This window comes from Pyrenophora tritici-repentis, chromosome 6 (genome assembly GCF_003171515.1).
Source record: "Pyrenophora tritici-repentis strain M4 chromosome 6, whole genome shotgun sequence".
Lineage (NCBI taxonomy): Eukaryota > Fungi > Ascomycota > Dothideomycetes > Pleosporales > Pleosporaceae > Pyrenophora > Pyrenophora tritici-repentis.
The window spans coordinates 942,241-967,597 of NC_089395.1; the positions used below are offsets into that span (position 1 = coordinate 942,241).

The window sequence follows — 25,357 nt, forward strand, 5'->3', positions numbered from 1 at the left end:
CACCCGTCGCAGCTTCCAACGTATTTATCCAGCCCCTGCCTATATCTACCGCAACTCGAAGCCCTACCGGTAACCCCACTTCTCCTCGCACAACCTCTGTCTCGAAAGCACCATATTCAAGGGTGGACTGTTAGCACACTCCAGCCCAACAATCATATAGCACGAACACATGTGCACAGGGCTAGTCTACGACCGAGATGATCGTTGATGAAGTATACGAACGCTAACAAATTCTTTTCAGTAGTTGCTGACACAAAAGGTCTAATGATCCAGCTCGCTCGCTAAAGTAAGCAAGCGTTCCCGGAGAGCCCAGCTTACAATCAACCGCTACAGTTCTGGTTCGTGCCCTCGACCAGGTCTCTCAATATATTTTATACAATTTCCGCCACGTTTGTGCTTCAGTCCAAGAACCACCTATAATTAGGCTTGCAGTCTCGTTAGCGCTTGCATTTTACCCCAGACTTTGGAGGTTCTAGAGCAACAATACCCTGCGTTCAAGGGCTGTCGTATCGTTTGCGTCCCGGCTATGTCTACGAGCAATATCGGTGGACAGATCTCATATCGCGCTCGTGGCAACCATACCAGGTTCGTCGCAATGTCCGAGAGAGAGATAGGGTAGATAAAGGCAAGGTTCTCGGTTGGTAGCGAGTGGCTGAATTCTCGCCATCCGCCATAAAAACACTACCAATGAGAATGTGTTCTTTGCTGTTCGCAAGACCGGATGATTAGTGTGAAGCCATATCTATAGTGAGGTTTGTTGAACCCTTCTGGTGCCAATGTTCTAGCTCTCCTACTCCAATGATTACGTCGAGATATAAAGTCACGGTCACCCGCTCGTTGGAGGTCTATACCGAATTGCACTTGTGTCAGCATTGAGCATCGACATCATTGCCTTGAGATACTTGATCCATCCTAACCTTACCAAGGTCTTTATATCGTTACGTCTCCAAGATGAAATACACGTTTGCTACACTTGCCCTTGCGGCAGTAGCGGTTGCCGCTCCAACATACCAGGCGCCAGATTCATTCAGCATCAAGAACGTTGTCTCTGCTGGATCCGGCTGTCCACAAGGCAGTATCGATATCGAATGGAACGAGAACGGCACACTACCCATCTGTAAGCTCTCTTCTCCAGGTCCTACCTTGTGTCTATACTAACTATAACCCTCAGACTTCAACAAGCAATTCACTGCTCGCGTCGGTGTTGACAAAACTGCCGACGAGTCGCGAAAGAACTGCCAAATCAACCTGGCCCTACAATTCAGTCCAGGCTTCTCATTCGCTGTCTTCAGCGCCGACTACTCAGGTTGGGGTGATCTTGACACCGGCGTCACAGGTGTTGTGAAATCCACATACTACTTCTCTGGATCGCAGGACCAAACTTCATCAGCGCTGAGCCTCAGCGGTCCCTTCCATGGGGGATACTACAAGCAGGATAACGTTGCAGCAGCAGTCTGGTCCCCCTGCGGTGGGGATGCAATGTTCAATGTCAACAGCGAGGTTGCCTTGACGCCTTTGGCTACGCCTGCCAACGGAGTGCTTGCTTCGACGAGAGAAGCCGGGAGATTCACGTCGAATCTGTATGTTCGATGGAAGAAGTGCTAAGCTAGGCGGTGAGAGTAGATATTTGGAATTCTGTAGAAATAAAACCACTTCGCTTTGCCCGATGAGGCTGGTTCAACGTGCACCCTGCGTGTGGGGCACATGCTGACACACGTGCGCATTGCAGAACATGTAACAAATCTCCGGACGTCGACCTATTACTCTGACCCTTTTCTTTACCATGTACTCGCCATCTTTCAAGAAGACAGATATGAAGGCCACTAGATGCATATGCCGTGTCCACCCGCTGCGCTAACGCGGTTGATACAGGGCGAGACGAGTCTCACAGGTCCACCGTGAGGGTCTTCAGGGTCAAAGGTACACGCCTTACTATTCACAAACGTCCGTGTTGCGACGACTATTCCTCATGTCGACTCGCCAAGCGCTAGGCTGGGTATTTGCCCTATCTAGCGACGTTTACATATCTTAGTACGGAGGGTAATCCACTTCCCAGTATGCCCGAGGTTGACCGGGTGGGGCCTCACTATTAGGACGAAAAAGTCCGCACGAGGTTGATCAAACACAGAAGAGTAGCTGAGACCCCAGGTTACCGGTCCGAGATGGCAACAGATGACCGGCTCGTGGTCGCGGCACACACGTGGCAGGCCTATGGTAGCTTCCAGCCCTAGGAAACTGGGGCGAGTCAGTAGTTGGCAAGTTGCCGAGTAGGGACTTTACTAAGGGACGGGATAATACGAGGCTAGCTTGATACAAGGTGTAGTTACTCCTCAGAGCCCCGCGATCCTGCTACTCAAGTGGGGTCAAGGGTCGTAGCCAAGGATTTTGAAAGCGCCTACCATTACAAACCCACTGCCGCAGTCCACTCACAGCAAGTTTTGTTGCCGAGGATATCGAAGGAGCGTTGGGATGCCCCTGGGTGGCAACAACACCGGGTCTTTCCTCGAGACGCTTAAAGGCGCCATCGCCTGTCAGCCCGTTAGCCGACCAAACTCTAAAACCCTACATCATCGAACTCTACAAACCGCAAATATGTCTCCAGGAAAGATTTCATCCCTCGACTTTGAAAAGTTCTACAACATTGTAGACGGCAAGCAGCGCGGATCCGACCAGATTCACCACGGTATCAACCCCTCAACCGGCCAGGAGCTTTGGGATGTGCCTATCGCCAGTGAGCAAGATCTCAACGATGCCGTCGCAGCAGCAAAGAAAGCATACCCTGCGTGGAGAGATACCCCACTTGCGAAGAGGAAGGAGGCCCTCGTCAAGATAGCCGAGTTATACCAGCAACACCACGAAGAATTTCTCACCCTACTTCGCAAGGAGAATGGAAAGCCGGTATGTAGTATTCTATCCACTTCACAGTCATCGCATACTGACGTACCAACAGAGCCAAATCGCAAACATGGAAGTCAAGGGAGCTGGCGACTACTTTTTGTACCACGCCAGCCTTGACATTCCTTCAGAGACGATCGAAGACGCCGAGAAGACCTTGTACACAGAGTACACGCCCCTGGGTGTCTGCGGTGCCATCTGCCCATGGAACTTTCCCCTCATCCTATCTGCCGGCAAGATGGCACCCTGCCTCTTGACTGGTAACTGCATGATTGTCAAGCCTTCCCCATTCACCCCATACACTTCTCTCAAGTTTGTTGAGCTGGCCCAGGAGATCCTCCCACCCGGTGTCCTCCAGGTAGTTGGTGGCAACAATGAGCTCGGTGTTGGAATGTGTGAGCACCCTGATAGTAAGTTCCATCAGTCTCCGTCTTCGTATGAGCAGTAACTAACAGATCTTCAGTTCACAAGATCTCCTTCACTGGATCCATCGCGACAGGAAAGAAGGTTATGGCAACATGCTCAAAGACTCTTAAGCGCGTCACTCTCGAGCTGGGTGGAAACGACGCCTCCATCATTATGCCCGATGTCGACATCAAGAAGGTTGCACCACAAGTTGTCATGGGCGCTTTCCAGAACTCCGGCCAGGTTTGCGTAGCCACCAAGCGCATCTACATCCACGAGACTATCTACAAAGAATTCCTGGAGGAAATGACCAACTTTACTAAGAACATGAAGGTCGGAAACGCAGAAGGTAAATTTGATGGTATCACTCAAATGACAGGCCGCTAACATTACTAGATGATACCACTATGCTTGGGCCCGTGCAAAATCAAATGCAATACGAACGCGTCAAGGGGTTCTTTGAAGACAGCAAAGCCAAGGGCTACAGATTCGCCGCCGGAGCACCAGACGTCGAGTCTGGCAAGGGATTCTTCATCCAGCCAACAATCATCGACAACCCACCCAGCGACTCCCGCATCATCCAGGAAGAGCCATTTGGACCCATTGTGCCTACACAGCCATGGTCGGATCTTGAGGAGGTTATTGCACGCGCTAACGACACCAACACCGGCCTTGGCGCATGTGTATGGGGCGCTGACGTAGAGAAGGCGAGCCAAGTTGCGCGACGATTAGAAGCCGGTTCAGTCTTTGTCAACTCATTTGAGAAGCCAACACCCCAGGCTATCTTTGGTGGACACAAGGAGTCTGGAATCGGTGGAGAGTGGGGCACAACGGGTCTGCTTGCGTACTGCAACGCCCGCGTCATTCACGTGTACAAGTCGTAGATTCGCGAGTCATGATGAAACAAGAAGAAGAGCGGCCATATCTTAGTTGAAATAAGATCAGCTTACGATGCTTAACCATCCTGACATCTGCTCATGACGCGTGATTTTCCAGGAATCCGGAACATGATGAAGCACAGAAGGCCCGGTGGCTAACAAAACGAACGTCCGTTCGCATGGTGTTCGGTCCAGAAGTAGTTGGCCTGTCATTTATCTGCGACTCGGCAGCGTCTTGGCAGACGCAAGCGCGCGCGGGTTCGAGCGTGAACACGCACTGCATGAAGTTCCTGGCCAGCCGCTCAGCTTTGATTGTCCACAATCCACCTGGACGTGCGTAAGATAGAGTATCGCATGAACGCATAGGGTGGCTATACACGCAGGAACGTAATGGTTCTGTCAACCCGTCTCCACACCTTTTGCTTGTTTTCTTGTTTGTATGAAACAGAGCGGTAAAAGTGGGTGTTTTCCCGAGGTAGAGACGGAATAATCAGGACCAGGGATAGTGTTTCGTTGGATTGACATGCGATGAAACAACAACTCGAAGGGTGTATCCGCCCACCACAAATTGCGACCCACCGGGCAGGGCTGTCTGCTCCCGCAATGTTACGATAGTATAAGATGGATTGGACGCCCGACTCAACTCACTTTTCTTCATCACTCATCCGTTCAGTCGTTCCTTCAGACACCTCTCGTACCATCTCTATTCTTTTCTGTCTATTACTGGGAGCTTGCTTCCTGACATTCTTTTCTTGAACATATCCATACAGAAGCTTGCTTCTCTACTTCGTCCATCTCCAACCAACCCCTTTGAACCGAACCAAACCGAACCGATTGAAACATCTCAATCATGCATTTCACTAGCTCCCCTCTCTACTTCGCCGTCGTTGGCTTGTCATCCTCGTCTGCTGTCCTTGCAGCTGTCCTGCCCTACGGACAATGCGGTGGCAAGACCTTCCAGGGTGAGAGCAGCTGTGCCGAGGGCTGGTCTTGTGTCAAGATGAACGATTGGTACAGCCAGTGTGTTGCTGGTGGTGGAGCCGGCCCAGTCCCTCCTATTGGCACCGGTGCCCCGGCTGCCCCTACTCCTACCTTCAACGCCACTCTGCCAATCGCCGAGCCTGCTGCGGTTGTCTCACCCACTCCTGCTGCTTCTCCCGCCAATAACTCCGCCCCCGCGCCCAACGTCGCCGGCAACGGTGCCAACGGCGCCAAGTGCAACCTCGATGCTGCCATGAAGGCCAAGGGCAAGAAGTACCTCGGTGTCGCCACTGACCAAGGTCTTCTCGGCACCGGCAAGAACGCCGACATCGTCAAGGCCAACTTCGGTTGCGTCACCCCTGAGAACAGCATGAAGTGGGATGCCACCGAAGGCACCCAGGGCCAATTCACCCTCTCCGGTGCCAACTTCCTTGTCGACTTTGCTACCAAGAACGACAAGCTTGTCCGTGGCCACACCACTGTCTGGCACTCGCAACTTCCTACCTGGGTCTCCTCTATCACCGACAAGACCAAGCTCACTGAGGTCATGGTCGCCCATATCAAGAAGATGATGACCACCTATGCCGGCAAGGTCTACGCCTGGGACGTAGTCAACGAGATCTTTGCCGAAGACGGTGGTTTCCGCTCTTCCGTCTTCTACAACGTTCTCGGTGAAGACTTCGTCGCTACCGCCTTCGCCGCTGCCAAAGCCGCCGACCCAGCCGCTAAGCTCTACATCAACGACTACAACCTCGACAGCCCCGGCTACGCAAAGACAAAGGCCATGGCTTCGCACGTCAAGAAGTGGATCGCCGCCGGTGTTCCCATCGACGGTATCGGCTCCCAGTCCCATCTTTCTGGTGTCTGGCCCATGTCTGATGTCCCTGCTGCTATGGAGCTTCTCTGCGGTTCCGCCCCTGAGTGCGCAATGACTGAGCTCGACATCAAGGGTGGAGCTTCAAGCGACTACAAGACTGCCTTTGACGCTTGCCTGAACCAGAAGAACTGTGTTGGTGTTACCGTTTGGGGTGTCAGCGACAAGAACTCGTGGATTGGCGCTGCCGCTACCCCGTTGTTGTTCGACGGTAACTTCTCGGCTAAGCCTGCTTACAACGAGCTTTGCTCCGCGCTTGCTTAGATGTTAGAAGTTTTTTCCGTCTAGGTGGAGAGAGACGAAGATGATTGTTCTAGAGTATATATTTTTCACTTACATATCTTTCTTGAGATGGTTAGACCGCCTCACATTTTTATTCAATTGATCCTTGAATCAAGAAGCCGGAATTGCTGCTCTTCGTGATGATTATTTTGCATGTGATGTAGAGGCATCATTCTTGGCCTGTAAATTTGTCAGGCGGTAAGCCGGTTGTTTGCCGGAAATTTAGTTCCAAGTCTATCTGATAAGCATTATAGATACTTCCAACCCCTTTTGGCCCCTCTACACACGCACTGTAGTACGAGCGGTCATCCTTCTCTGCAGTTATCACGAAGTTAGACTATTAGGTCTACCGTTGAGATTGAAGAACTAAAGATTAGTATAGAACTCAAAAGATGACGCACAAGATACTGATTTTGCAGGATTACATATTACGTGTAATATTAAACGACTAACTATAGTATATTCTTGTCGTCTACCACCAATCTACTGTTGGGCCACCTCCCAAGAAACAGCCTCGTCGGTGTTCACGCACTCCCAGCTCTCGGGGAGGTTGGGGTCGCCCTCGCCCTTGTACTGGTTGCGCCTCGGGAATCTACAGTGCGCACGCTGGAGCTCGATACCAAGAGACTCGGTATCATTTACGAACTTGGTACCCATGATATAGTCGGGAGCATTGCCTTTTTCAACCCAGTCCACCAGTGCCATGAGGATATTGTTACTGGGCTCATAGCCGTTAATCTCCCCACCGCCTTGTCCGATGGCATGAGCACCATTACCTCCACGGCAGTGGCCAGTTCCACTGACACGGAAAAAGCGGTAGAATTTGTCCAACTCGTCACTTGTTGCGTTCATGGTAGAGCGGACGTGATTATAGTAGCGAGGGCTGTTGTCGCTCGAGATGATGGCGTCGGCTAGGCCATGCCAATGTAGCACCTTTGCGCCGCGGTCCCTCACAGCGCTAAGATCGCCCTTCCAAGACTGGATACCAAAGGGATCGAGCTTCGCAGCGTAGTCGTAGTCTTTGGGGCCTAGAGTCGCTGGATCCCAGTTGGGGTCGTTGTAAATGGCATAGCGGAACCAATCAGTTGTGTAAGGGAATGGCTGTCCATTTGCGAGGAAGGCAGCTACTTCCGTCTCAACTCCATATTGGATAGGCGGGTAAACCAGGTCTCCTTGATCGTTGACTAGTGGCGCGAAGAATTTCTTCACGGTCTGGACTTGCGTTGGTGTAAGGCACGCGGAAGAGTTGCTGCCTTCGGCACAAACCAGGCCTGATGGGTCGTAGTGGCACATCAAAGGATCTTCGAGGATGCCGTCTACAAGGCCATCAAGTCCATCGCATTGCTTCATCACATCGTCGTGAATAACCGACCATAATGGCAGCGGAATGAACGTTGAAGAATTCGAAGGACCGGTAATGGGGTAGAAGTGTCCACTCCAGGAAGTGAGGTTGTTGAAAGCGACAGCAGGCGCTCCAGCAATGATGCCATCAAAGTCGTCCGGAAAGTCTTGTGCGGACTTGAAACCCTGTCGTCCTCCTGTTGAGCAGCCGAGATAAAACGACTTGTCGTGTGGCTTGCCGTAAAAGTCCTGGGTGATTTGTTTTCCGACTACGACACCAGTATGTAGGCTGAAATGGTTAGACAAGTTCCATGTGGAATCTTTAGCTACTTACGCTCTATATGCAAAGTCCTCTACGACATCGGCGTTGTTGTAGAACGGCAAACCCCCGCCTCCGTCGTGGCCATTGTTGGTTCCAACGGAGGCAAACCCGAGGCCAGCTGTGTAGCCCATGTCGTCGAAAGAGATGCAGCCATTCAGTCCACCGTTGCCAACGGAGAGAAACCGGCCAGTCCAGTTGGTCGGAAGCCACGCCTCCATCTTGAAGCCCGATCGCGCAGAAGTCGAGACCTCGAGCACAATTCGGCACATGTCCCTTGTGATGGGGACTGATTGGGGCGGACCAGTGTTGCATGTTGGGTCGTATATGGGTACACTGAAGTTTGTGCCAGCAGGAACGAAGGAAGAACCGTTGACAACACCACCCTCAATAACGAGATCAGAGGCGAAGTCGGCACACTTCTTGGAGAAACCAATTGGTGCTGAGCAACTTGGTCCATGAGGAGCTGCGAGCGCAGAAGACGCACATAGCAGTGCAGTCTGTAGTGATTGTCGGAGTCTCATCTTGACAGTAGATTGATGGTGAGTAGTAACAAGACTGGCTCGTCACCATGTTCTCGGATTTAGTCTTCCTTTTATTTGCACCATTTTGGCACCCCAATCATGGTCCATCGCAAGCGCGGTTAAATGAATAGTACAAACCGGGGGACCTGCCTTAGATCTCAGCGCCAAACCACGCCAAAAAGCCACCAAAAACTGGGGCACAAGCAAATGTACCGAGGCGAATACAAAAAAGTTCGTTGCTAGAGCCAGTCGAGCATCAATTCGGCCGCACGCAACTGCCGAAAAGTCATGGTGCGCATCTGGCAAACCACTAAGATTGATGGACTCAGGAAAGCGGGGAGGAGGACCACATATGCAGGCGCCTCGCAATGACCCCGACCACTCGAGGTCGCAGTCGGGGAACGGGGGATATCATGGGGTCGGGAGTGCGTCATTTTCGGCGAAACGACCCCAATGTGTGGAGAAACGCCGCTTAGCGTGCCCATGAAAGGCGGGTCTATGGGTTCCATGCAGTTGTCGTGTGAATTGCCCTAGAGGTGCATTTGACGGACGTTAAGCTAGTTTAGGGTGGTCAAAGCGGGATAATATTTTATTCCTTAGGTATCTGCCTATGCACGTCCTTGGCTATAGTATCGCATCCGTGCTACCCTTGTTTGCCGCCTGTGTACTGTATATCGGATGTCCCTACAGCTTCGCGGGCTCATGAGACGACCATGTCTTGGACACGTCAGCCATTTGCTGCGCGTGCAGAGCTACTCGGAACTAGACCCATTTCATACCTTCCAGGCCTTGCTAACAAACGCCTCAACATCTTCAAACAGCTCGTTCGGACGTTCCAAAGCCGCAAAGTGGCCACCGCGCTCGTGTTGCTTGTAAAAGACCAAATTGTGATTCTTTGCCGCAACACTCTCGAAAATCGGCCTGAATTCAAATTGGAACCAGGAAATGCCCAATGGCTTGTCAGACTTGGCTGGTTCATCTATGTTGACGACGCCACCCCTGAATAGTTCGCGGTATGTATAAATGGATCGAGTGATGCAGTTGGTAAACCAGTAAAGGGAAACATTGGTGAGAATTTCATCGATGGAGGGATCCTCGTCCGTCCATTCCAGAAACTTCTCTCCGATCCTGATTAATGTTACCACAGATGTTTCTCAGTAGGTAGCAGGGCTTTTACCATGCAAGAATTGCGAGCGGGTTGGAAGAGAGTACATTGGCGATGGTGCTCGGCCTCGAACCGTGCTCTATAGCATAGCCCATCCCAAGAGGCTCCCACGCCTGGGTCCGCGCTAATGCCTCCTTTTCCAAGTTGGATAAAGGAGTGTTCTCGTCTGGCTTGCCGGCCGTAGGGAGCATGTTCACTAGTACGAATCTCAGCGTTACAGCATATGAGGTAGGGAGAATGTCTTACGGTGCATACCAACACAACCATCGTAAGTTGCGCTCATGACCTGTGCTACGAAACTACCAACATCTCCTCCTTGAACGAGGTACTTGTTGAAGCCAAGAGTCAACATCAGCTGGTTCAAGATGCGGCCAGTGTCCTTATTGGTCCAGTCACTGTTGGACTGTATGGTGCTAAGAGTGAATCCGGGTAGCGAAGGTACTATGATATGGTACGGAAGATGTTTGGTTGAGTACTTCGTCTTGATCAACTGCAGCATTGGCAGGAACTCGAGGAAACTTCCAGGCCAACCATGCATGAAGAGAATGGGAACGGCATCCTTGTTTTCAGAAAAGAGAGCAGTAAAGTGCAGATGGACAAATTCAATTTGCATCTTGTAATGCGGCACAGAGTTGATGTGCTTTTCTTGCGCCCGCCAGTCGTATTTGTTCAGCCAGTAGTCCTTGGTTTCGGACAGCCATTTGTGCGTCACACCGAAGCGGCGGTCCTCCTGTTGAGTTTCGAAAGTATCGGGTGCGAGCTTGGAGAGCTGGAGTAGTTGACGCCATTCCGAGATTGCTTGGTCCGAGATGTTTAGCGTAAAGGGCTTGGCTGAGGCTGGAGGGGAGTACGACATGGTTGCAACAGAGGCTAACTTAGCGGCCGCGTATCCGAGGTATGAGAAGAGGAGTAAGTCTGTGATTTGGAACTCGGAAATGGAGCTTTTTATCTGTAGCTGGAAGTACTTGAGTGGTGTTGTGACAAACGGTACCGGAAGCACCGGATGGTAGGGATCGTTATGGCCGAGCTGGTGTATGCAGGTATGTAAAGGCTATCTGAAATGTAAAGAAACTCCGCTTCATGATCATTAATCCAGTGAGCTAATTTGCAAGCTTAGACTAGACCTTTGCATATCCTGGCGCATTTGCTGCATTGATAGCATCAAGTTGACGATTGAGGGAGAAACTCGACCAGTAATGAAAGGCGGGGCGATTATTACAATCTATAGCAAAGGACGCCATGCATAAGAGGTACCACTGGATCCCTTGATCAAAATGGTTCCTATGAGCTCGACAAGCCAGCCAAGTAGCAATATGCTGAGGCTCGAGGCGTGAGGTGGGTCGGGGGGCCATGGTGGTGGCGTCATCAGAGGGGCAGATCGGAATAGGCCCCGCGATTTGGCAGCTGCTAGTCTAGAACTTTTCTACTGTCGACTCACAACTCACCTTTGCTACTTGGTGGGAAATCGTTAATCATACCAAGTCGTCACAACACGAATACACAACATGGCTCCGACACTGGTGGCTGCAATTGACCTGGCTACGTACACACAATCTACCCAGGGTCTTGATGCGCAGGCATTATCATACGTCGGCAATGTCTTTATCCAAGTCACGGACGCGACTATCGATCAGGCCCTTGATCACCTGAAGCGATCGGTAGGCCGTTTTGCCAACTACCTAGGCGTCACTTCAATCACCTCCATGGACGATGTTCTCTCACTTCTCGATGCCGGCGCCGCTAAGGTCTTCGTTACTCGCCAGCAACTAGACGAGCTCAAGGTGCGGAAGATAGACCAGGACAGGATCGTCCTATGCTTGCCTGGAAACACAAAGGAAGAAATCATAGAGGCTATAGCAGGGACACATGTGGATATTTACGCCCACCAGGTGCAGGATGTTGATTTTGTCGAGGCATGGCTGAAGGACTATGGGACAGACCGCCCCGGATTCTTCGTCTCCTTTGCGCAACCTAATGTGGACACTGTATCAAGACTAGCGAAACTGTCAGCAATCCCCATCGTATCCGCTGAAAATCTCACCATCGACCCTTCGAAGCAAGGAGGCGCATTGAGTGTCGCGAAGCTCATCATGGCCAACGCAACGAGCGACCGGCCCGACGGCCTTTTTACCACACTCGTGACTGACGAGCGGGGTATCGCGCTAGGACTCGTATACAGCAGTGAAGAGAGTGTCGCCGAAAGTCTGAGAACAGGACGTGGGGTATACCAGAGTCGAAAGCGGGGATTGTGGTACAAGGGCGAAAGCAGCGGCGACGTACAGGAGCTGGTATCTTTGTCGCTCGACTGTGATAGCGATTGCCTTCAGTTTGTGGTGCGACAACAAGGCAGAGGCTTTTGCCATCTGGCAACACCTACATGTTTCGGCGAGTACAGTGGCTTGTCAAAACTGCAAAAGACACTGCAGAGTCGCAAGGCCTCAGCCCCGGAAGGCTCGTATACTGCGCGCCTCTTCAATGATGAGCAGCTTTTGCGCGCAAAGATACTAGAGGAGGCTACCGAGCTCTGCGACGCCAACACGAAAGAGGACGTTGCATTCGAAGCAGCTGATCTCTTCTACTTTGCCCTGACCAAATGCATAGCTGCTGGTGTATCATTAGAAGATGTTGAGCGAAACTTGGATGCGAAGAGTATCAAGGTCAAAAGGCGGCAGGGCGATGCAAAGCCCGCATTTGCCGCACAGGCAGCAACGACAACACAGGGAACTACTAGTGATTCAAGTACCAAGGAGATGGTCAAGGAGGCTGCATCGGTACCCAAGAGCAAAGACGACCCGGCAGGTACAAAGAATGGCCGCATCACTATGAGGCGATACGTAACCGCAAACGAGAGCCCAGAGACCATCAGCGCTGCATTGCAAAGACCTTCACAACGTTCATCCGAAAAGATTCTGGGTATATGCCGACCCATAATCGAGGCTGTCAGGACGCGCGGAGATGCTGCGTTACTCGAGTATACGCACAAGTTTGAGAAAGCTACATCGTTGACCTCGCCCGTCTTGAGAGCACCTTTCCCACCAGAACTTATGCAACTGGCCCCTGAGACCGCCAAAGCCATCGATGTTTCGTTTGAGAACATTCGTAAATTCCACGCTGCGCAGAAAGAAGACAAGCCACTTAGGGTGGAGACTATGCCTGGAATTGTATGTTCGCGCTTTGCTCGACCCATCGAAAGGGTAGGTTTGTATATACCTGGCGGTACAGCTGTACTTCCCTCCACCGCGCTCATGCTTGGTGTGCCAGCCATGGTTGCTGGCTGCAAGAAGATTGTTCTGGCTACGCCACCACGATCCAACGGTCAAGTAACCCCAGAAGTCGTCTACGTTGCTCATAAAGTTGGCGCAGAGTCTATCGTACTTGCTGGAGGTGCACAAGCTGTTGCGGCCATGGCATACGGTACTGAAAGCGTGACCAAGGTTGATAAGATTTTGGGCCCTGGCAACCAATTTGTTACAGCAGCTAAAATGCACGTTTCCAACGACACAAATGCCGGAGTAAGCATCGACATGCCGGCGGGACCCAGTGAGGTCCTTGTGATTGCTGATGCATTTGCCAATCCCGCGTTTGTCGCATCGGATCTACTCAGTCAAGCCGAGCATGGCGTGGACTCTCAGGTCATCTTGATCGCAGTTGGACTGAATGAATCCCAGCTCGGGGCAATCGAGGATGAGTTACACAAACAGGCAATTGCTCTACCGCGCGTGGACATCGTCCGCGGCGCGATCGAGCACTCGCTTACACTCGCCGTAAGCACGATGGATGAAGCCATGGAGCTAAGCAACCAGTACGCGCCAGAACATCTTATCCTCCAAGTCAACGAGGCGGAGAAGGTTGCAGAAATGGTTGAGAATGCTGGAAGCGTGTTCATCGGCGAATGGACACCGGAAAGTGTTGGTGACTACTCCGCCGGTGTCAACCATGCGTTGCGTAAGTGCCAACCCATACGTCAAGTTTGAAATTCGCTAACAAAATGCAGCAACATACGGATACGCAAAGCAATACTCAGGTGTAAACTTGGCATCTTATGTCAAGCACATCACCAGTTCCCATCTCACTAGACAAGGTCTGGAAAATGTGGGCGCAGCTGTGATGGAGCTCGCGCGTGTCGAAGAACTAGAGGCCCACCGTCGCGCTGTAAGTTTACGGTTGGGCGTCGCATAGAATAATGTTACTCGGTTTGCCTTTCAATATTCGGTCATAGATTATCAAAAAGCTCTGGGCGGCATGGTAGAAGTTTCCTTTTGATAGTACATGTGTAGTAGTTGCAAGCGTCGGCCATTGTCTAGAGATGCCCCGTGGTAGTTTGGGGGAATTCAATGACAACAATAAGCATTTGGAGTACCGGAAGACCCTGGAATCTGACCATTATTGATAAGGCATATTCACTAGTCTCTATTGACGACATCGCTGTGTGTGATCCTCGACGAACGGCAGCTTCGCCGCGTGATTGCCGGAATGTGTAGGAGCAAACAGATGGTAATACTAACCGGCCACTGTAAGCCGACTCTTCTCCTCCTCATAGACGCTTCATTACAATCATTTTATCCAATAGGATCGCAGTTTTGCGGTACCGAGTAGCAGAAAAGAGAGAGAGAAGCCCTGGAGATGTCGTATAGTTCAGCCTGTCACGGAGCAAGTTGTCTACGCAGGCCTGGAGATTTGCAAGCGAGGTGGTTGTGCCTTTCACTTTCACTGTAATCGCAGGATTTAGTACAATACGTGCAAGTGACTATGTCACGCGCGACTCAGCACGAAATTCCTCTCCGTGGGTCAGTCACTAGCTTATCAAAAGCCTTACCAACGCACCCGTTTGTACAAACAGTTTACTTCCTCTGCTCATCGCTATCTCTATCGCAACCCCTCCACTGCAACCCTGCTCCAAACCGACGTTCTCTCTACACCACAAGGTTCCTTAAAATGAATTTTCAATTTAAATTGAACACCTTTCAGGCCCACTTTTCCAACATGACTTCATCAATCACACTCTCCAGCTTGAGTATAGCGAAAATTATCGCAAGGGTACACGCCTCATGGACCAAGAGCTCTACTACTTTGGGCAAACGAAAGCGTCATGAGGACGACACCACAGCGTCCGAGGACAAGGAGCAAGCCAGCCTAGAGACGAAGAAGTAGCGGACTCAGGAGCGAGATAGCCTGTCGGACGAGCCGCCAAGCCCAGTTCCCCCCGTGCTATGTGGACATCCTACTCACCCAGCCTACCGTGACCGCTACATCAAGTCCAACTGTCCAATGTGTCTTGTGGAGACTGCCATGTCAAGCCTAAAGACCAATCAGGACATCGCCTTTGCCAATGGCGGCTCACTTGCATGGAAGCTTGCCACCCATGGGACAGATGATTATAAAACATACCGGATGACGATGTCCGGCCGCATCCATTGCGATACAACAGATTTCAGCTACCGCCATAGGAAGCGGTTGTTGGCCAACTTGGTCATTGAACTCGAGGCACTCTCTGAAATGGAGCTGGCTTGGGAAGAGAAGCAGGGTCCATCCGACAGAGACATTCGGTTTGAGAATGTCCGGTTGAGAAAGCTGTACAGCGCGACTAGTGCGCTTCATGAATACTACGATAACGCAGATGGTGGGTTCATGGGTCGAATGGAGCGTGCCGGTGCAATCTGCGATCGAAAGCGGCGTCATGGATCCAGCTCAACGGTGGCTACTGAACCCGATCAACAAAATGACTTTCAAGTTACATCCACTGCTTCAACATCCCACGACAACGACGACGACGACGCCGACAACTTGCAGCCGAAGCGCAAGCGCCGTTGTAAAAACGTAGGCGTCCGCTTTGAAAACGCCGTCTCCGTCCGCACCGAAGCAGACGTAGAAGCTCTCTCCAGGAACGCCATTTTACAGCCTTATCGCTCGACTGGCATCACCCATCTTACACTTACGACCGAAAACCTCAAGACCCATGATATTCTCGACTTGCTGCCTGGTTTGATAGAGAAGCCTCGCCCCTTTCGCCAGGTTATTCCACTAAAGACTCATGACGGAGCTCCACAAAAGCTCAAACGTCGATTCAGAGTAGGGCATCAGCCTGGGAAATGGACTATGCGAGCAGGGTGGGAGTTTGTCGACACTAGTGGATGGAGGACTCGATGAGATGCTTTTCTACGAGATGGGTGTGATAATGCTGGGTGCACGATGTAATAAGTTGGTCTTCTATTGGGATTACGGAGTGTTGTTTCCGAAAGGAAGATCTATCCAAACCACAGTAATATTTAATGCTTTTATTTCCAAGACACCCAATCGGAAGTTTCAGGGCGGAATAGCCATGGTTGAATAATACCAATGCGAATGTTGCGGACAATCGGCTGCCGGTGGGGGAACCTAAAGATGTGACAGTGCGCCGATAAGGTTGCAAAAGCAAACCAAACTAATATATGTAGCTACCTGTGTAACATAAAATACTTGACATACGAGTGTAAGGAGGCCAGTGTAGGCGCCAGACCTGCCTATTAGGTGCTTCCCCGCACTGCCAATGTTTTTATGTCACCCATGTCGTAGCGTCTGTAAAGCAGCCCTGGAGCGCACCGAAGCCAAACCGAGAATTGCAGCGACCAAGACACCGCCGATTGAAACCAAGAGGAAGTTTGAGGCGCAAGCGTACAATATGTGCTCGTTGCTTAAGTTAGGGTAGCCTCAGGCGGCAACTATCCCGGTGATCGTAAGCCGCAAGGTTATCGCTAATGTCGGAAACCAGTGTTTCCTTGCCGGAGTATTATGACAGGTGCCGCAGCAAGATTAAAACGGCCACCGAATGGCCACCCATCCACGATTTGCCCACGAGTGCTACTAACACCTCGGACCAAATGGCTGCCTGCAAGCCTCAACGGCTCCATATCGGAGATATAGACTTTATGCCCTACAGCCTTGCCACGAGGCCTATCCCAAATGCGCAGTGATGGCCGTCCTGGCAACAGCAACGTTGAGTGTATAAAGAGGTGAGGCTGCTGGTCCGTATAGACCCAGATCAGACGCTACACATAATCTCCTCTTTTAATAACGGGTCTTTGTAACTCCACACCATCTCGCTACCATGCACATGACCACGCCCATCGTCGCCCTAACCTCTCTGGCCTCAGCCGTATCATGCTCTGCTGCTGCCAAGCAGTCGAGCCAAGAAAGCACCATTCTCGCTACCTTGGCTGGAACATACTCTCTTATGAACACCTCCTCCACTTTCAACAATGTCCCCGTTCCAGACTCGACATATGGCAAAAACCCCGTCGGCCTCCTCATCTACACTGCCGCTGGCTTCATGAGCGCTACAATCACCGCTACAGAGCCTGAGTTCAGGCCCAACGTCAGTTTTCCCTTCAAACCAAACGAGACGGATGCCCAGTGGGCGCAGGTCGGCAGACACAGCATCGGCTATGCAGGTCCTTTGAGCGTCAACATGGAACTACCGGCCAATGGGACAAGTGGACAGGTCTTCCATGGGCCATTGACTGTAGCGAACGTACCGACAATGGTTGGAGACAGGCAGCGCAGGAATTATACGGTTATAGACCGCATGGAGGAGGGCAAGGTGGTGAAGTATCTGAGGATTGGGAGTGAGAGGGGAGGTGGCAACAGAGGCTTCCTTTGGTGGAAGAAGATAGATTAGGTGAGGAGGGAAGTTGAAAAGACGATGTATCGATGGACTGGAGCAGAAACGTTCATCCATGGCATGAACGAGATGCAGTGTGTTTCTTACATGTCAGTGTTTTACTGAGATCCACCATGTTTCGCTGCCAGCCAGTCATTTATGCAAACATGGGAATCACCAGTTCTCGATTCTAGCGGTTCGTATCTCTTTTGTTTTTCCCTTTTTTTTTTCGTTTGCTTACGTTCTTTCGTTGGACCTTCCTGCGGAAACATTTCATTTACCTTCTCGGGCCAGACTAACCCGTTGCGGTAAAACAAAACCCGTGCACTTCCCTCATTGGAATACTCGGGGGCATAAATAGCCAATGACACCTAGCGTGTTTGGTTTTGAGAGATTTTACATATACTGAAGGAAGGCGATCTTGACTTGGCCGATGTGAATGCGCGGTGGCCCTAGGTACTTGAGACCAAACCAAAAGTAGGCGAAAATGGCAGGTGCATACCTCGGACCCGGGATTAGGAAGGTCGCTTGTTTGGACCTTTCCACGAACCGAATCAGGCGTGGCTTAACACTGTTGTCAAAACCTAGAGTGGTTCAAATGGGAGTTTGATACAAGAAACTTCAGGTCCAAAGGTGACGAGCCATACATCGGATGACAGCGACATGTCATTGAAGCCGTATGGCCCGTCATCGGGTGTGCATAATTCACTACGTACCTTTGTCACGTGCCAATCACATAACATTGCGCGAATCCCGCAGATGTTCCGACGGAGCAATCAAACCCCATGAGATCAACTCGAATTCATGCAGCCGCATGTGACGAGAGTTCATGCTGTTGCCTGCGTGTTCACAAAAGACCATGGGCAGCGATATGAAACCAGAGTCTGGAGGCTGTGACAACGACGTGTTTCGCCTCGTCCCGACAGCCGTGAACGGGCTGATCTGACTGAAGATGCCCAGTTGCGCGACGATCAAACTGGTGGATTACAATACGGCTCGCGGAGATCGTGAGATGTTGGGTTTGATCAGCGGGTTGCATATGTGATGGGAGCGGGCAGAGGGCGCCCGTTGACAGATTCAGCGACATATAGGTATCAATATGCAAAGTCCATAGACAAATTAGGCGAGAGATTTGGTGTTAATTGCTCTATTTGATATGCCCGATCAAGATGTCGGTAACAATTACCGTGGGCAGCTTGGATCGTGGCCTTTTTCTTGCAGTCATGTTTTACTGAGCTAGTTACATGCTCCTGCGGCATGGACATGATGTTCCACGGGCGTCTCTGTATGAAGAACATGTTCGCCGTAATGATGCCATTCGCAGTCAAGTATATTGTACTTGATGGCAAGCTGTGCATCTGTACACAGGCGCCCCGAGGTTGGCTGGGTGGTACGGCAATAGGACGGACGTCACTAAGAACGCATGTAATCCTTCAGCATGCTCAGAATGTTAGCTCCGTCTGCGTTTGAGATGACGTGTGCTCGATAGTGAGAAGAGTACGGATGTGCCTAATCATCCGACTTCATCTCCACGTCTTGTCCCTCTTTCGCCTTCTTAGTTGCCTCATCGACTTTCCCGGATGCTCCTTCCTTGGTCGCCTGGTCCTTGGCATCCGTCTCTGCTGGTTCTACAGGCTCCGGGCTCTTGTGGAGACTCGGCCTGCCGATGGCGCCTTCAATGTTCAACTTGCCTTGCTTTTGCGGACCTGTGTCTTCCATGCCTATGATCTCGGGACCGCGCGCATGGGGCACTTCTTCCTCTCCCTCGATTGTTTCCATGATTTTACTTGCACCTTCAATCTCGCCGAATGTTGTCCTTGTCGGGCTAGTTGTCATGGTGTGTGGATTGTTGAGCACAATTCCAGCTTCTTGTTCCTGGCGTAAGAGCTCACCCTGGGTGACTGGTCCGGTAGAGGGAAGGGTTTCACCGTCGGGATGCGACGAAGCAATCTGGGCGACCGAAGTGGGAGACTCGGGCCGCTGGCCACCGCTCAGCATGCCCACGGTCACAGTCTCAATCCTGCCTGCACCATTCGGCCCGTCGACCATCTCTGTGCTTTCTGATATCAGCTCATTCTGACCTCGGTTCTGCAGCCATGGAATTGGTGTAAGCAGAGCGCCGCCTAAGGATTCGTCAGAGCCCAGCGGTACCGTCTGGGGAGTGGTGGATGCTGTGCCATTGAGCAGCCCGCCAGCCGTAGGCAGTACAGCTTGCGGAAGAGGAAAGACGGTGAGGGGGGAAGAGACGGACACGACACGGTCGAGAGCGCGAAGGTAGGGTGGGAGGTATTGGTAGCGTTTCTTGGGCTCCAGCACGAGTTCGGCTAGTCTCTGGATGGTGTGTGGCGGGTGTTTGGCAAAGTTCTTGGAGAGCGTGGCCCGTATGGACGCGTAGAAGGTGGTAATCTCCTGTGGGACTTTCTGTGACTCGGTTGCGGCAGAGAAGGAAGGCACGGGTGGACGCGGTGGAGTGGCAGGCGGGGCGTTTTCTTTGTCAGTGACATGTGAGTCTTGACTCGACAGGGCATTGGACGTATTTGGGCGTGAGGGGAGGTCGGTAGTCTGCTGCGTGGGGCTCGGGTTGGGGTTGAAATCAGCGGGCGGCTTGGGAAAGTCGGCAACAATCTAGGGCGTGGGGTTAGACGTGGGTTGGTGCATTGAATCATATACCGGTACCTCATCTAGGCGGTCAAGCATGTATTCGAGGGTCCGGGGCCAGTCTGCGCTGTAGTGAGGCGTGTTAGCTGTGCCGGCATGTCTGTTGCGGGTGAGCACGTACGAGTCGAGCGAGCCATGCTCGGCAGCCGTGGCAAGGATGGACTCTGCTGCCGGGACGTGTCAGTCAGTTCGTGCATGAACGTGAGTGATCCATTGACTTACCAGACGCCATGGCCGGGGCGCGTTGGCTTCTGGCTGAGTGCGCGACGATAGCGCGACCGTGGGCGGACGGCGGGATGTCAGGTCTACCTGTGTGGTGTGGACGTTGAACGGGGCTGCTCTGTGCTGCGCGTCCCTCAAATATGCCCAACTGTGGTGCTATTGGTCGGCTTCCTCGTTGGGTGACAGGCAGTTGAAGGCCCAAGATGACGGTCGGTCAGTCGTTGCTTGGGGCTCCGCAGCGCGACCGAAGCTGCGCCACATAAGATGATGAATGATGAGAGGCAGCCGCAGCCGCATATCAAGTGTGGCTTGCGAGCATCTGACCACTAAGGCGAACTTGCGTGCCGGCTGATGGACAGAGGCTTGTGGGGGGGCGCAGTCTTTCCCAGGCTGCGCCGCTGCAGGCACGGGGAGGCCGTCTGCCGTGAAGCGGATTTGAGCATGGACATGTTGCGCGTAAGCAAGTGCAAGCAATATCGCACAACGCGTTTGCTGTCAGCTCCTATAGCTTTCTCTCTATGCTTGCACTTGTAGCGTGTAAACACGGAGCAGCGAGCGGGTCCCACGGCGACGGCCCCCTTCCACCTTCAGCCCAGAGCCTTCCCAGCTGTCGTCCCCACAAGGCACAAGACAAGGGCCTGGGGGGGGGGGGCTGACCGGCAACCAGCGCTACCATCCACCACACTACCGCTACCATCAAACTGCGCCTAAAGTCTTCTCTCCTCCAAAACACTGCCCTCTTTCTGAATCGTCGCTCGCTCGCTCACTCACTACTAACCCCCCACATTGCACCCGCGACCACTATCCCGCCGCCGTTCGCTCTTCCGCCCACGCCCAGCTGCATCATCGGCCTCTCCGCACCAGCCAAGCCGTCCCTAGTTTCAGAGCCGCGCGCCCTTTCAACAAGTGTCCAGACATCCCCGATCAAAACGACGTGCCGGGTTTCAGTCCTTTTTGAAGCGCGCATCCATCGTCTCACCTTGATCCCGGCTGCTCTGCAAACCGCTTTGTCGTGACACCCACTGGTCGCACACTGCCCAGCCCCAAAACCAAGCTCACTCCACCAAACCTTCGCTATATCCATATCCCCACGCTTCAGCCGCCGCTCGCGGCTGCCATCATAGCCAAAATTTCACCACACGAGGCACGCGCATCCCTCCTAGGAGGCCAACCGCTCAATCGCAACTACCCCCAATACGCAAACACGGCTTATCAGTCCCCCTACCCAGTGAATCCCGCCGTCGACACCCAGCCCGGCGGGTATCACCATCGCGAAGGCTTTCCTACCACCTTGCCGCCACCAGTCCGACGTCCTCCCAGGATGTATATCCCCAACACGCGCTGGACCTGGGCTTTTATGCTCACGGCCATCTTCCAGGTCGCCGTCGGTCTCGCCCTAGAATCGTACGTGTGCCAAGACTGCTACCTCAAATGTCGCACCTGACTAACAGACTTCAGATATGTCTTTGGTAAATTCCAGGGACAAATACACTTTGCCGCAGAGGGTGCAGGAGCAAGCGAAACCCGCACCATTCCCACCTTTCTTGCCGTCTTCATGTTCGGCTACATCTACCAGCTGGTACTCGTGTGGGATGCCCTGCGTCTCAAGAACACCATTCAGGTCATTGGCATTGTCATCTACAACATCGGCATTCTCGTCTATGCCGGCATTCAATTCGACCAGATCAGAGACGCGGCCGACGACCTCAACAACAGCGCCTTTATCCCTCGCTTCTTCTGGAAAGATGTAAAGCCCATGTTGATCGCGCTGCCTGTGCTCATGGCCGTTGCGACCGTTCTCTTTGCTTTTGAGGCCTGGAAGCTCTATGACGAATTTGCATGGACCATCTACAAGCGCATTAGTGCCGACACCCGCCTGAAGAGGCGCTATCTGACTTACCAGGTACGGTTTACACACGTCCTACTCATCGCTGCCCTACTAACCAGCTTAGATTTACATTGCTCTTCTCAAGTTCGATTTCTTCTTTTTCCTTGCCTTTACTGTCCAGTTCCTTGTCGTCGTAAAGAACACAAAGACAGTCGAATTGGCCCTTACCGCAGCGGCCCTGGGCATCACATTTTTCCTCCTGTTCCTCGCCGCCTGGTGGGTCCGCCGCGAGTCTGTTGCCGGAATGATTGGCATCATCATCATCTATTTCTTATCACTGGGCTACTTCCTCTTCAAGCTCATCCGCATGTACGTCGCCGACGCCCATCGCCAGGAGGACTACAAACCCGCCCGCAAGTCGTTGACTGCCTTTGCCATCCTCACCATCCTACTCCTCGTCTTGACCATTGTCACTGCATGCCTGTGCACCCACAACTTCAACAAGGGTCTGAAGCCCCATGTAAACGACGACAAGATCGTCCACAGCGACAAGGCATACGCCACCGAGATGCCGTCATTGAGCGGGCCAGCGCCATCACAACGGATGGAGATTGACTAGTCGCCTTTCCACATTCCCAATTTACGCAAAATTTACGACATGACTTCTTGGATACCTGCGTTCTGCGAGCATAGATCTGATCATACCCGGGTGAAATCAGCAGGGCTGGCGTTCATTCTTCTAGGCATACTTTTGGGGCTTTCTGCGGACAACTCGAAAAGCAGTGGGTTTGGTTCGGGTTCCATGTCACAGCAGACACAGCGGGTTATACCATGACTGCACTTTTTTCCTTCATCTTCATTCCACGACCACCTGTACACCCATCTTCGGTCTTTTTGTAACCAGTTGTCTGTTCATATTATACCCCACCATGAACAAAGCGAGCGCGAAATCGAATTCCGTTTAGAATATGCTCGTGTCTGAAATTACATCGTGTCCACGTGGTCCATGAGGAGGCCTGCACTTTGTCGCACGCGACTGTGACGGCTTTGCATAAAGTTTGTTCACGATCGAGACTGTGGGTGGGGACCAAGGGGTCAACGCTAAGCCCCCAACCCTGGTGCGTGGACCCTGCTGCACTACCGACATCATCGGTCCCGCAAGCTCTCCAAACATTCTTTCCACAATATCGAACTTTGTTTTTCACTTACATCTCCACTCTTGACTCTGGCGGTGTGCATCACCCTCAACTATATATATTTATCCATCTTTCCACCCTTTCAAGCCATCAGCTTTTTATCAATTGCAAAATGGCGTTCCGTTGGTGCGTAGCATGTGTATGAGAAGAGCGTGTCGAATTGGAACTGATAAAGCGACAGGTACCAAGCAAAGCTCCGAACAGCGCCTTTAATGACGCAAAGTATCACTACCGCGGTATGCATGCCTTCGGTTTCTTCTCCTCGACCGTTCGTTTCGCGACGCGACTCAATTGCAGTGTGGGCGGACCGATAAGCCTGCACCAGATGTTTGAGGAAGCATTGTCGAGGATAGGAGACTGACACGCAACAGGTACTCTTCGCGACAGGCGACACAATGGCCCAACAAGGAGTAGAGAGGCGCGGGTTTGCCAACCAAGATCTCATGAGAACAGGTCGCATGGCCGCATACGGCGGAGGTACTGCATTTCCCCCCCAAATCTTCCCCTTCACCGCCCTCTTCCCAAGCGCATCTCACTCACCCCCTTTTTTACACCCCCTTTCTAACGTAATATTGCAGTCATCTTCGGCCCCGCAGCAACCAAATGGTTTGAATTCCTCGTCCGCCGCGTCAATCTCCCGTCGAAAAACGGCACCATCGTTGCCCGCGTCGCCTGCGATCAATTCCTCTTCGCCCCAGTCAACATGACGCTCTTCCTGTCCACCATGGCCTACATGGAGGGCAACTCGCCCGTGCAGCGCTTGAAAGACGCGTTTATACCCGGATACCAGAAGAACCTGATGGTGTGGCCGTGGGTCCAGTTTACAAACTTCAAGTACGTGCCTGCGGAGATGAGGGTGTTGGTGGTGAATATCATTTCGCTGGGTTGGAACTGCTACCTCAGCTTCTTGAACTCGGGTGGTGGCACGAAGCCTATGCTGCCGGTTGGTCAGACTAAGGAGGGTGGTCAGTTGCCTCCTTCATAAATCCTTGGCTGTGGTACGATGGGTCAGTTGGGCGATTTGCTTCGGGCATTTTAGACTGGATATAGGGGGTTGGGTTTTTGCGTCAACTTGTTTGGGAAAGGGGGGATTATCTTGCGATTATCTCGGGGTATAGATGTAGTAAGGTGGTATAGTGTAGAGTTTGTGCGATGCGTTTATTCAATCTTTTCATCATGTGTTGCTGTCGAAATATGTGTTGCTGTCATGTTTCTAACCTACAGGATTATCAACGCCGTGATGTAATTCTTTCATGATATTGACATGCTTTCCAACTACGTGTTCATGACGGTACATTTATTTATTTTTATGTCGTAAGATAATAGAATGTAAATTGAAAATGGTAACATGTCATTCTTATTCATGTTACTTCAACGCATCTCTAGGCTTGGCGATGGTTATCAACAGCGAAGACACGGAATAATTCCTTCATTGTTCCAAGTGTAACACTTTGATGGACAACAAGGCCGCATATCACGATGATAATATTCAATCATCCCCTGCATATTCTTTATGTAAATCCTTCATCAGCAAAACCATAAGAACATGCTGTAATTTCGCTACACATAAACCAAGCAGTAGATATCACGTTGTGCAATGACAAGAATCATCACAAAATCAGTCCCTCGACCAAAACATGTCCATTCACCGACCACTCATCCTTGTATACACTACACTACACTACTACTAGCTAGACTAAAGAGGAGCTAAGGTTCCCCAGTTAAATCTCCCCGGAAACAAGAGGAGAGAGGAGGAGAGAGGGAGGGAGGTAAAAGATTACAAGGCACAAGAAACCCACACTCAAGCTTGTGCCCTTGTTCAAAATAGACAACGCCTGCTAATGCAATATTACCTCAGCATCGCCACGCTGCTGCTGCTGGTCATGGGAGAGAGAGAGAGAAGCGGAGCAGAATAAAGAAAGAGTTTGTGTGAAAAGAAAAGAGTTACGAGACAAGGGCCGCATGCATGTGCTTGAATATATGGTATCCAGCGAACACGAGACGAGAGAGAGATGAAGAAAAAGGTCGAAGAAGAAAAGAAGAAGAAAAAACAGCCCCCTCCATGCGCCTTGAACGCTCTAAAACACCATGCACACGTTTATCTCGTTCGCGACCTGTATCGCAAACGATGATCCAACACATCAGCAACCTCG

The 25,357-nt window shown here is 51.8% G+C and overlaps 11 protein-coding genes across 11 annotated transcripts; 8 read left to right on the plus strand and 3 right to left on the minus strand.

Annotated features, from left to right (window-relative positions):
* Positions 1-951: 951 nt before the first annotated feature.
* Positions 952-1,605, plus strand: PtrM4_115800 (DUF4360 domain containing protein; the record flags this gene model as incomplete). Its single annotated transcript, XM_001934952.1, has 2 exons — positions 952-1,117; positions 1,172-1,605. The coding sequence occupies 2 exons, from the start codon at positions 952-954 to the stop codon at positions 1,603-1,605; spliced, it is 600 nt and encodes a 199-aa protein (XP_001934987.1).
* Positions 1,606-2,592: 987 nt separating this feature from the next.
* PtrM4_115810 (PutA, NAD-dependent aldehyde dehydrogenase) lies at positions 2,593-4,184 on the plus strand (the record flags this gene model as incomplete). Its single annotated transcript, XM_001934953.2, has 4 exons — positions 2,593-2,898; positions 2,951-3,305; positions 3,359-3,649; positions 3,697-4,184. The coding sequence occupies 4 exons, from the start codon at positions 2,593-2,595 to the stop codon at positions 4,182-4,184; spliced, it is 1,440 nt and encodes a 479-aa protein (XP_001934988.1).
* Positions 4,185-5,028: 844 nt separating this feature from the next.
* On the plus strand, positions 5,029-6,297 carry PtrM4_115820 (glycoside hydrolase family 10 protein; the record flags this gene model as incomplete). The annotated part of the gene is made up of 1 exon (XM_001934954.1): positions 5,029-6,297. One exon carries the CDS (start codon positions 5,029-5,031, stop codon positions 6,295-6,297), a length of 1,269 nt encoding a protein of 422 aa, XP_001934989.1.
* Positions 6,298-6,798: 501 nt separating this feature from the next.
* Positions 6,799-8,499, minus strand: PtrM4_115830 (Tannase domain containing protein; the record flags this gene model as incomplete). The annotated part of the gene is made up of 2 exons (XM_001934955.1): positions 6,799-7,945; positions 7,991-8,499. The coding sequence occupies 2 exons, from the start codon at positions 8,497-8,499 to the stop codon at positions 6,799-6,801; spliced, it is 1,656 nt and encodes a 551-aa protein (XP_001934990.1).
* A 684-nt stretch (positions 8,500-9,183) lies between these two features.
* Positions 9,184-10,520, minus strand: PtrM4_115840 (MhpC, hydrolase or acyltransferase (alpha-beta hydrolase superfamily); the record flags this gene model as incomplete). The annotated part of the gene is made up of 4 exons (XM_001934956.2): positions 9,184-9,189; positions 9,279-9,627; positions 9,677-9,860; positions 9,911-10,520. 4 exons carry the CDS (start codon positions 10,518-10,520, stop codon positions 9,184-9,186), a joined length of 1,149 nt encoding a protein of 382 aa, XP_001934991.2.
* A 649-nt stretch (positions 10,521-11,169) lies between these two features.
* Positions 11,170-13,913, plus strand: PtrM4_115850 (HisD, Histidinol dehydrogenase; the record flags this gene model as incomplete). The annotated part of the gene is made up of 3 exons (XM_066108190.1): positions 11,170-13,609; positions 13,659-13,816; positions 13,884-13,913. 3 exons carry the CDS (start codon positions 11,170-11,172, stop codon positions 13,911-13,913), a joined length of 2,628 nt encoding a protein of 875 aa, XP_065961375.1.
* Positions 13,914-14,647: 734 nt separating this feature from the next.
* PtrM4_115860 (uncharacterized protein) lies at positions 14,648-15,811 on the plus strand (the record flags this gene model as incomplete). The annotated part of the gene is made up of 3 exons (XM_066108191.1): positions 14,648-14,811; positions 14,836-15,394; positions 15,455-15,811. The coding sequence occupies 3 exons, from the start codon at positions 14,648-14,650 to the stop codon at positions 15,809-15,811; spliced, it is 1,080 nt and encodes a 359-aa protein (XP_065961376.1).
* Positions 15,812-16,748: 937 nt separating this feature from the next.
* On the plus strand, positions 16,749-17,318 carry PtrM4_115870 (Lipocalin-5 domain containing protein; the record flags this gene model as incomplete). The annotated part of the gene is made up of 1 exon (XM_001934960.1): positions 16,749-17,318. The coding sequence occupies one exon, from the start codon at positions 16,749-16,751 to the stop codon at positions 17,316-17,318; it is 570 nt and encodes a 189-aa protein (XP_001934995.1).
* A 1,491-nt stretch (positions 17,319-18,809) lies between these two features.
* Positions 18,810-20,190, minus strand: PtrM4_115880 (putative protein phosphatase 4 core regulatory subunit r2 protein; the record flags this gene model as incomplete). Its single annotated transcript, XM_066108192.1, has 4 exons — positions 18,810-19,925; positions 19,977-20,025; positions 20,080-20,125; positions 20,181-20,190. The coding sequence occupies 4 exons, from the start codon at positions 20,188-20,190 to the stop codon at positions 18,810-18,812; spliced, it is 1,221 nt and encodes a 406-aa protein (XP_065961377.1).
* Positions 20,191-21,501: 1,311 nt separating this feature from the next.
* Positions 21,502-22,627, plus strand: PtrM4_115890 (Glucos-trans-II multi-domain protein; the record flags this gene model as incomplete). The annotated part of the gene is made up of 3 exons (XM_001934962.1): positions 21,502-21,584; positions 21,639-22,083; positions 22,133-22,627. The coding sequence occupies 3 exons, from the start codon at positions 21,502-21,504 to the stop codon at positions 22,625-22,627; spliced, it is 1,023 nt and encodes a 340-aa protein (XP_001934997.1).
* Positions 22,628-23,599: 972 nt separating this feature from the next.
* Positions 23,600-24,189, plus strand: PtrM4_115900 (Mpv17-PMP22 multi-domain protein; the record flags this gene model as incomplete). Its single annotated transcript, XM_001934963.2, has 2 exons — positions 23,600-23,681; positions 23,783-24,189. 2 exons carry the CDS (start codon positions 23,600-23,602, stop codon positions 24,187-24,189), a joined length of 489 nt encoding a protein of 162 aa, XP_001934998.1.
* Between the last annotated feature and the right edge of the window lie 1,168 nt (positions 24,190-25,357).